Below are 11,313 nucleotides of genomic sequence, written 5' to 3'. Positions count from 1 at the left end.
GATCTTTCCAAAATGCTTCAGCCCCCTTCCCATACCCCACTGGCAGCATAAAGTGTTGGAGCTGTCAAATTTCACTATCGTGAGATCTTGTGACTTTGAATTTTTTATCATCATCGATAACATCATCATTGATGATGATAACCACTGAATAAATCTAAGGTCCCAAGTCCGAAGCACAATCTGGTGGCCTAAAAATATTATCTGTCTCTTCTTATTCCTTGGATTATAAGGAGACGACAGCAGCGCAGACAGATTGTTCTTACTGTTCTTCATAGGAAGCTGGATTTCTTTGTTGCAACTCAGTTTTGTTAAGTTCAGAGTATAAATGTTCTCCTAGGGGGAAAAATATAATAAGTATTAATGCCAGAATAAAGAGGTATAATTAAAGGGTTGTACCAAGATTGCAAGTTATCCCCTATCCATAGGATAGGAATAACTTGCTGATCAGTGGGGGTCTCACTTATGAGGACCCCGTTGACCTGCAGTAATGGTATGAAGGGAGCGCTGGTTGAGCATGCACAGTGAGCACTCCATTCATTTCAATGGGGCTGACGGAAATACCTGAGCGGGTGCTACTTGGGTATATCCGGAGCCCCATTAAAAGCAAATAAAGTATTTTACACACTGTTATGGCATATAAAGTGTTAAGCTTCAGAATGCAATAAGTGTATGTTTCTTATCTTGTAATGGACTATTGGCCCTTAACTAGAAGACTAAAACCTATGCTTTGCAGTGCCGCTAACTGGGGTTCTAAGATAAGGAGTCAACAGAAAAATTAAATAAGGTTGAGCTATGTTAACTTAGAAGACACAAAACTAGCAGAAATTGTGTAATGTGATAACAATACCCTGACTACAATGATTTCTAGACGAGCCTTAAGAGCTTTGAGACTATTTGGTAGATGTCAATAAGCCTTATGATCAATCAGCTTTGTCACCTATGTAACACTAATCTTTGTACCAGGCAACATTTGGATACGCCCTCTTCTTTCTGTATAAGAGTTGGTAATGTTGATAATAAAGTAGAATTCATTGAGTTCTCATGGAGAAGTGTCCTGACATAGCATGGAGTGATTTCATGCTATTGATAGATAATTGCTATCAAATCTTCTCATCATGGGCCTCCATATCTACTAATTTGGCTCCTGGCAACGAGGTCATCAGATCCGTACCGGTGGTGTGGTCCGATGACAACACACATCTATGTTGTCTATCCCATTTAATTAAAAAATATACATTCTTAAAAATTAGAGGGGCAAGACACGGCAAAAATTGTATCACTGAGGAGTGGAAAAACATCGCCTGATCAGATGAATTCAGATTGCTGTAGTATTTTGCTGATGTGAGGTCAGAATTTGGCACACGCTGCATGAATCGATGACCCCTTCCTGTCAGGTTAGTGGATTTGGAGCAATGATGTGGGAAGGTTTTCTTGGCACACCATGGGTCGTCTGATACTTTTGGATGGATGTCATGATGAATTGCTGCAGTTCTGAAGGCCAAAGTAGGTGCAACATCCTAAATAGATGGGGGCTCTAATAAGGTGGCCATTCAGTATATATAAAGCAAGTACAGGAGTGAATCTGTTGGCAGTTTTACTGTAAGTCGGATCTGCTGGTACTTACATTTCATTTTGCCTCTTCCTCACACTCCGCTGCTGGATTATGTTCTGTAAGATAATTATATCAGAATTAGTCTCTTCTTATGTCATCATGAGAACATTTCAGTGATATAAAGGTATTTTCCTAAATTGGCCTGCAACTGACAATATTCCAAGCAGTAATAAAACTTATGTATTGGGGCTGAGCAATAGAAAATGTAGATGAAGACAAAATTATCCGGCTTATAATTCTAATTATGTAGGTTTGATGCGCTTTTCTAAAAGTTACACAAATTCCAGAGGGCAGATATCAAAGGAAAAACCTGCTCATCTATTAAATGTCCCTCCGGTCCAACATCACTGGTCTGGTCATGGAAGTGGTTATGTGCTGTTCATCGTTCATGTGACTACTGCAACCAATCACTGGCCTCAGTAGTGATGTGTGTATGAATAGTACAATGGCCAGTGATTGGTTATAGCAGTCACATGAATGATCAGTGGCATATAAAGAATATAAAGAATACCACCTCATCCATCCATGAGTACAGAGCCTGAACACAAGCACTGCCCAGATGCTTGCAATGGGAATGCGGCCCTTCAGACTACTGGACTGAGATGCCTTCCTCAACATGAAGCTTCATACTAACCCACAAAACCAGATTCCTAGTCACCATTTATTTGCCCAAAAAGCTGTCTCTGCCCTGCAACACAATGTGAGTAATAAAAGAATGCTGTCAGTGTCAAGGTGCACCTGACCACAGACATATGGTCCATCAAGCATGGCCAAGGGCGTTACATATTCTTAACCACACACTGGGTCAATGTCCTGCAGGTGGGGCATGAAGCCGAAAGTGCTGGTCCACATTTCATGGTATCCCAAGACTTGTGGAACATTCATCTATCCCCTCTTCACCCCTTCCTCCTCTTCCTCCACCTCTTTATACCACCTTTCAGCACCCTTCGCATTTGCACAGATACCTGTATGTGACAAAACCCATCCTCCATACAGGGTTGCACATGGCAAAGGCCAAAATCACGTCTTAAAACTCATATGTCTGGGGGGAAGGGGCGCAGCCTCATGGCCGAAGAGCTGTTTATGGCTTTACAGGCCCAGGCTGACACGTGGCTGACCCCACACAATCTGAAGCCAGGCATGGTCCTGTGTGACAATTGGGCCAACCTGCTGGTCACCCTTCACCATGGCAATCTCACACACGTACCTTGTGCAGCATTTCCTAAACCATTACCTACGTTTACATGCACTGCTGGAAAAGGCTAGGAAACTGCTTGCACTTTTAGCATTCACACCCAGCTTCCTGGTGAAGATGCAGTGACAATTTGGGCTAGAACCCAACTGCCTCACCTGTGACGTGCCTACATGGTGGAATCCCATGTTGCATATCTTGCAGAGGCTAATCCAGCAGCAGACAGTGATCATGTAATACCAGATGGTGTATGCCATTAGTAGATGCTGTATGGAGATCGGTTACGTGATGCCTGTGGAGTGGCTGCAGATCAAGAATGTAATTGGCCATCCCGATTCATGATGATATTTGTGAAAATGACCTGATACCGACACTCCAATCATTCCACTAACCACTCATCACTATTAAAAATGCTAAAAGGCTACATCTACTACGAGGCCCCTCAGAGCAGAGCAGTAATTATGCTGAGCGCTTATGTAGTGTTCATGTATAATTAAGAATGATGCATTAGCTGAATATATGATATGGACAACTAACACCGTTATTAGATAAGTATGGCCAAGACTGCAGCCACACAAAGTACTGAAGCTGCCAGAAGACCCGAAGTTGAAAGAATCCCAATAGCCCCCTCTCGACATGTTTCATTATGACCATGGCATCATCAGGGTAAACGTGGCTGTTACATGAGGACAGAAGTTCTGGGAAACTGTTCTAAAATATTATAAATTTGGAAATCGCTTACAGTAATTTGTGAAAGACAACAGGAATTTAAAAATTGAATTCTTCACATTTTTGATTAAAAAACAATTGACATAAAATGATACCAATAAAAATCAGTTATATTTACCATTTTCTGAATTATCAGAGATTTTTCCGGGACTGTCAAGAGAAGAACAGTAATAAGGCACGCTAATAAAAATAATGATGTGAATTAGCTATAAAATATTATTATGTATTAAAACAAGGAAACAATTTGTCATCCAAATCAATGCCTTTGTTGACCGCAATAGATCAGAGCATCCCTAGTGTAACTTCACGGGGGGGGGGGGGGGGGGGGGGGGTAGTTACAGTTGGGAAAGGCTGTGATTTGACATGTGATGTTTTTAGGGTCGTATTTTGAATTTATGCTCCCCAGTCACTTTTAGTGCTCGGACCCCCTATTGGTGACTCAGGTTAAGGCCACTTTCAGATCACCCTATTTTAGCTCTGTATTTGGTCCGTGTTTTGTGTACCGCAGTATGGAGCTATTGTACATCTATGTATCTTTTCCCATGGCTGTATTTTTCACGGCTGCTTTTAAAAAATGTAGCATGACCTATTTTTTCATGTATTTGCGTCAGTGTTGCTATTCTTTTCTATTGGGTAAATACGGATCAGTATATGCCAGTAGAACATAAAATATACTGATGACATATGGTTGTAATGTCCTGTGGAATACGTTCGTACTACGGATCCGTATTACAGACGTGTTACAATGCACTTGTCCAAACCCAGCCTAAAGCTCTAGCCTATACACTTCCCATATCTATCGGTCAAACACATGTTAAGAGGACATCAATATCTCCCAGCTGCCCCATAGATATGCATGCCTGATAGAGAGTGCATGGGTTTTCATTGGGAGAAGGAATTAAGCTACTGCTGGAGGGCAGAGGATTATCTCTAGTGGGAACATATGTATAAACTAAGATTACTATATACTCAGAAATGCAGTGAAAGACCCGAGCTTACTGCACAGAGATGGTATCAGAACCAAGCTTACTATATAGATATGATAACCAAAACAAGCTTATTACATAGACAAGGTAACAGCATTGAGCTTACTTTCTAAATATGTTAGCAGAACCTCATGTTTGAAAGAGGAAGAAAGGGTACTAGAGGAAAGAGAGAGGGTAAATATTGTAGTGAGATGACTGATGGCAGCTGGTGCTGTTCAGTGGGCACAGAGCTATCTGCTTCCTTCACCAGCCTGGCAAACAGCTGATCGGTGGGGGTCCTGGCTGATGGACACACACCGATCTACTATTGATGAGCTATGCTGAGGATTGGCCATTAATAGTTTATAACTGAACAGCCCCTTTAACTGCCAGAGGGAGGCTGTAGATTTGTAAGATATTTGTCTACTACTCCATGAAATAAGATGTAATGCTGTGTGATAATTTATGTTGTTTGCAATTTTAAAAATGTATTGGACTCGTCTTCTACCAATGATGTACATAAAAAACCTGCAGATACTTATTGCATGGTAAGGAAAGCAATACTTACGCATTTTTCTTTTTACAGATAACATCTAGAAAACATATAAACAGAATTTACTTTTAGAACATATCCAACTCCCTTATGTTTCTGGCAATGAAAGTAAATACATAGTAAGAAAATATAGAAGAAGAGCTCATTTTTACTCGCACTAGATTTCCATTTTCATGCTCCATTCGGTGAGCAGGAAACAGCAACTCTTGGCCAAATGACTCCATCTTATGATGGAACCAAAGAGCTGCTATAATGGGGTCCATTTGTCAGAGCAATAGGGTTTATGGGTCTGACGGTCACCAATCTGTGGCATACGACTCCCATGAGCAGATCAGAGAGTCTACTTATTCCCAGCTTCCCGGATCCTGCAGTCTTGCAAGATGGAGTCCAAATTGCACTCTGCATGGACTAGAATGCCCCAAGACACTTCACTGCCACCACTGACCATTTCTGACAGATAGGTCAGCCACCTCGGTCTCCACCAGCAAATATATGACTAACACACTTCGGGGTTATGGGTTGCTTAACACGTCAAAGAAGCTAACTACATAAAGTTTTATTCTAAAAAGGGTTAACAGTGTTCAGATGAATGATACAAAGGAGATATTTGCAGAAAGGTCAGGAGCCACAAATACATACAAATAGTATGAAAATAGAAAGGAAAACAATAGTAGAAAATACCAATCTATAAACTTTTTTCCAATAGTCCTGGGGCGAGGAGCATACAGAATGGGAGACTTAGATGTAACTCCTAGGTCTGACCATGGGGGGAAGATCCAGCAGGGTCCAACTTCTGCATTCTTCCTCATTACATCACAGAAGGCTGGCTAAGTAGATGTGCAGATCTTCCGGATGGAAACCAAATTTAATATCTTAGCCATATTTGCCCAGGAGGCCCTCCAATAGGGAAGCTATGGACACAATGTTTCCCATCATGAATTTACCTACCAGTGGATACCAAACATTATATGTGACAGATGATTAGCTTCACAGGTATGTGATTCTGTGGGTTCTGGGGGTCACACAGCAACAGGAGTGAATACACTCTGTCCACGGTACACTCTTGGTTTCCAAAATATAATTACTTGTTGAGATTAGAAAATTGAATCAGATTGGGTCTACATTACGAATATCCAGGGTCTAGTTTTTAATACCTGAACCTAATCCTTGGGAGGAGAGGAGACCCTTCCACATTTGGTGGTACTTGCTCTTATCCAGGAGGAGACACAAGCCGGAGATAAGCCCCTATCTCCAAACCTAATAGAGGGGCCGAGCACCACCCAGGGGTGCTTCTTTCATAGTGGATGGAAGAGCGTGGAAGCATCAGTGCAGTGACTGGCACAAAGTAAGGGCATTGATGTAGGAAAGAAAGGTGAGCCAGGCTACTGCATTCAGAATAGATAGGGCAGGGGAAAGTTTAGTGACGAAACAAACATTTAGTGGTGAGCTTCTGTTGACCAGCTGAAAATGGATCAGGGCAACAATAAAATGGTTTGCTGTTTCCAAAGGGCAGATTCTGGAGATGTTTTGGAGCTGCAGATGACATGAGTGAGCTAGTGATTAAATACAGGAATTCAAAGAAAAATCAGAGTCAAATGTCACCCCAAGACAGTGGCCATACTGCAGAGGAGTTATGGTAGCAAACACAACCCCAAGAATCAACGTTTCTGGGCCATCTCAGGGGTGAGGACTATATAAGGACAATGGGGAAAATAATAACTAACATTATAGTTCATCTCTTGGGTATAACGACATTACCAGAAACAGATTTCAACACATGAGCCTTGTGTGGTACAGAGTGCTAAGGCAGCTGAAATGCAGTCCTAAGCTCTCGCTCATGACCTGAAGGTTGAATTCCTGCATGGTTTAGGTTGCCGGCTCAAGGTTGACTCAGCCTTCCGTTCCTCTGAGGTCAGTAAAATGAGTACCCAGCTTGGTGAGGGGAAAAAATAAATTACTTGGAAGTGCTGTGGAATAAGTTGGCGCTATACAAATAACAAGATTTTTTTTTTCTTTTTTTACCTTTACTTCTATTTCTGAGTGACTTTAGGAACAAGCTGAAATAGACATCTGAGGAGCTAATAATGTTATGTGTGTCATGTTTAGTGTCTATGAATTGGTGAAATCACATTATGACATATGGCAGCCATAGTTTCCCTCTTGGAGTTTTGGGCATTTAATCAGCCTGCCTCTATCTGCTATCACGAGTGGGAGGTAGGAGGTATTCCTGGGACATGTTAAATCTACAGCATGGACCAAAGATCTTTGTCAAAATACTAGGGGACAGCACCTCTATGTCCAACCCCCGTGTGTCCCCTCACAATCCAGTTACAGACCGATCTAATCGGTAAGTTATTTTTATAACTGTACTATATGTTCCTTCCTTTCTTTGTATATTATCCTTTTTATATACCGTTTGTAAGCACAGCTATTTTTGTAATCAACTTTTAAGGCATAAATAGGTTTATAAATGACATGGGGGACATCATTTTTTGACATACACAAATAAATCTGGAATTATAAAATAAAATAAGTCATATCCACTCCCCCCCCCCCCCCCCTATGTATTACGAAAGATGACATCTGGTATATATTGAAAGGTCTTCATGGAATTTTGCATTGGAGTGTAATATAAATGGAAGGATATGGAAGTTGCGCTGGAATAGATAGAATCATCTTCTTACCTGCTTTCTTTAAGACAACTAAGGTCACACATAGAAGAATCAGCAGCATTGAGGCAGAGATGGAGACAGTGATGAAAAGTCTTTGTTTACTGCGTTCATCTGGCTGCTTTATCATAGATTCTGCAGGTGAATAAATGACAATAATTATGGATTGGACATGAATCGTAGGAGCTAGCTGTCATAATAAACTGAAATACATCTACCAATGGTTGTGATGTAAATCTACAGCGGAGGTCATAAGATGACATACAAACTCATATCTGCATTCATGTAAACAACCTCGAGTTTTAGTGCCTTGGTCAGATATCTACTTTGCACATGACGCACCAAATGTTTATATCCACATCAGTTCATTTATACTTTAGTTTATCAAAGCTCCAGTGGTCAGAGGTTCCCATGCACCAAGATGACTGCCTTTAACCCTTAATGCAACAGGCCGTAGATTTACATCCTGTGAATACTGGCGGTCTGAGAAGTGAGCCGGTGCCATCCCGCATTGGAAGCTGGCTGTGACTGATAACCGGCCTCCCACCGTTAGTCCCTTATATGTCGCAATCAATTTACATTGTGGCATTTAAAGGCTTCACAGAGGAACACCTTATTTATCCTCCACAGCAAAAAAAAAAACATAAAACGCCTTAAAAAAACAAAGTCAAAATGCTCATTTTGTTCATTTCGCCTCCCTAAAAACAAAATAAAAGTGATGAAAAAAGCCATATGTACCCCACAATGGTACTAATAAAAACTACAGCTTGTCAAGCAAAAAGCAAGTCCCCACAGAGCTCTGTCCATGGAAAAAGAAAACATTATGAAACTTTGAATGAAACAATGAAAAAAAAATTCCAAAAAAGAGTTTATATTGTGCAAAAAAATAAAACAAAAAATTGGTATTGTCGTAATTAGAGATGGGTGAGCATACTCGCTAAGGACAAGCGAGTATTGTTCTTTTTGAGTACCTGCCTGCTCGTGAGAAAAGATTCGGGTGCTGGCGGGCAGGTACTTAAAAAGGACGATGCTCGCTTGAGTATTTGTCCTTAGCGAGTATGATCGCTCATCTCTAGTCGTAATCATATCAGCCGATAGAAAAAGCTTATCATGTCATTTATGCTTCATGATTAATGCTTCCTACCTACGACCGAGTACGGTATCGGACCGTAAAACTCGGCCCAATATTGCGCTCATGCTCGTGTGATGTACCAGTGGATGCCAGGCGTTTTTGTGCAGAAAACCGCCTACCGTAACTTTGGTGGGGTTGCAATCCACTGGTTTGGCTTTCAGCCACGTTAGAGGATCAGCAAATGTTTCCCATTGCTTTTACTGGGAAACCTCGAATCGCACTCACATGCACATCGCACACCGTGCAGTGTTTTCCAGACCCAAAAAAAGGACATGGGCTTTTATAAAAGTTTTACAATACAGTGATGATGATTATCCGTTCGGTCATGGCCAACTTTCCATCACTTTATGGATCATCGTTCTCCTTGCTTTCTTATCCTTGAGCACATCTTTGTGTTTTTCCATGTGTATGTCCGTATCCCCGTTGGTTGCGTCCAGCCAGCTTGTTCTTTGGCGTCCTCCTCTTCGCAACTCATTAACTGTACCGAGCATTAATATTGTTTTCAGAGAATTAGCTTGCATGATATGTTCAAAGTATGAGCACCGCTATTTGCTGATTTTGCACACGTCCTTCTGATATTTGCACGGCTTCATCATGATCCACCAAAGGTTTGCAATTTTATCTCTGGTTCCACTTCCCATGCGAAATCCAGATTGACCATGAGTGAACTTCTACTCAACTCATAGGAGTTCCTACTCCTATGTCTTTGAATAATCTTGAGCAGGACTTTGCTTATGTGTGTTATGAGTGCGATGGTCCGATAATTGCAGCATTCATGCATATCACCTTTTTTGGAAGTGGGACAAAGTCTTTGGGCCATGATTTGACAAAGTATTGTTAGCATTTGGATTGGCACTGGTTTGGGTAACTCAGCTGGTATGCGGTCAATGCCTGAGGCTTCTTGTCTGGAAGTTGTTTCATAGCTCAGGCTACCTCCTCCTCCAGAAGATCTGGCTCTTGCGCTGTTGGACTTCCTGACTGGCGCTTTTTTATCTTTTATTTTCTTTGATTTATCATTTACATCTGATTTTCCTGATGAATCTCTTTTGAGAGGAAACGCATTGAACATCGATAATTATCAACTCGCTGATGCCAAGAATATTAATGTTGAGCCATTTAATTTCCTTTTTCACGATGTCCAGTTTCCCTATATTCATGCCACGAATGTTGCAAATTCTAATACTGTGAACCTTTGTGAAACACAGATGATTTCTTTTACATTAGGCTAAATCAACCAACCAGAGTCTTTGCGTATTTGTACAGCCTGTAAAAAATACCCGAGCTACTCGTACTTCGTCCTTGTTCTTCCCTGGTTGCTTGTCGGGTGCTTTCTGTCCCAGGGGCCACTTTCTGGCACCGTGTTTGAAAATGATTTGCTGTGACGCATAAAGTATTTTTGCAGAAATAGTGAAGTAGTTTGTAGAGATGAGCGAGCATACTCGCTAAGGACAAATACTCGAGCAAGTATTGTCCTTTTCGAGTACCTGCCCGCTCGTGAGAAAAGATTCGGGTGCCAGCAAGGGTGAGTGGCGTGTTGCGGGAGTGAGCAGGAGACAGCGGGGGGTGGAGAGAGTGAGACCCCCCCCACCGTCCTCCCCCACTCTCCCCCGCTTTCTCACGAGCAGACAGGTACTCAAAAAGGACAATACTCACTCAAGTATTTCTCCTTAGCGAGTATGCTGGCTCATCTCTAGTAGTTTGCCATTGCTTTCTCTACCCCTCCCCATTTATCCGGCTTGAGCCCAATGTGTACCCAAAAATGGTACCCATAAAAACAGTTTACCACGCAAAAGAAGCCATCATATGGTTATATCAACAGAAAGATAAAAAAAATTATGGCTTTTGAAGAGTGAATTTGAAAATTGTGAAAAAAATTGTTGTATTCTTATGCCCAAAAAAGGCCATGTTCTTAAGGTTAAATGGTTATAAAATTCCACGAAGCAATATCATAACTTTAGGAGCTTCTGATAGGCTAATAAACATCAATTGAGTTAAAGTGCTTGTTCCACAAAAAATATTGCTTGTAGTTAAATCAAGGACATGATTATAATAAGGAATTTTTGTATTTACACTTGTTAAAAAAAATGTTTATTTCTACAGATATTCCAGCACTAATGTTAGGATAGCACCCACTGCTGTCTCTATCCAGGACTAATATTAAAATATAATACCTCCACCTGCTGTTTATATCCGCAGGACTAATATTAGAAAAGCACCTTCTCCTGTCGCTATCCCCAGATATTCAAGGACTAATGTTAGAATAGCGCTCCGTGCTGTTTATATCCTCAGATATTTTAGAACTAATGTATTACACCTCAATCCCATAAATAGTTGATGAGCAGAATTGAAAAATTGTGTGCAAGCAAGGAGGCTACGAACCTGACTAATTTACATCAGTTCTCTCAAGAGGAATTGGCCAAGAATACATCAAGTTGTTGGGGGATACCAAATACTAATCACG

At 41.1% G+C, this 11,313-nt stretch overlaps 1 protein-coding gene across 1 annotated transcript in view; it reads right to left on the bottom strand.

The window, feature by feature from the left end:
• Positions 1–213: 213 nt before the first annotated feature.
• Positions 214–11,313, bottom strand: part of LOC136610308 (uncharacterized) — a 145,545-nt gene continuing 134,445 nt past the window's right edge. Inside the window, exons 5-9 of the mRNA XM_066589537.1 lie at positions 7,736–7,855; positions 5,067–5,091; positions 3,652–3,683; positions 1,625–1,668; positions 214–333 (exon numbers count right to left, since the gene is read on the bottom strand). Of these exons, the coding sequence (XP_066445634.1) occupies positions 1,628–1,668; positions 3,652–3,683; positions 5,067–5,091; positions 7,736–7,855 (218 nt within the window). The 3' untranslated portion in view covers positions 214–333; positions 1,625–1,627. The remainder of the gene's footprint in view (positions 334–1,624; positions 1,669–3,651; positions 3,684–5,066; positions 5,092–7,735; positions 7,856–11,313) is intronic.

This window comes from Eleutherodactylus coqui, chromosome 2 (genome assembly GCF_035609145.1).
Source record: "Eleutherodactylus coqui strain aEleCoq1 chromosome 2, aEleCoq1.hap1, whole genome shotgun sequence".
In the NCBI taxonomy this organism is placed as follows: domain Eukaryota; kingdom Metazoa; phylum Chordata; class Amphibia; order Anura; family Eleutherodactylidae; genus Eleutherodactylus; species Eleutherodactylus coqui.
The sequence above is the reverse complement of the archived record's forward strand: the minus strand, read 5'-3'. Positions and strand labels throughout refer to the sequence as shown.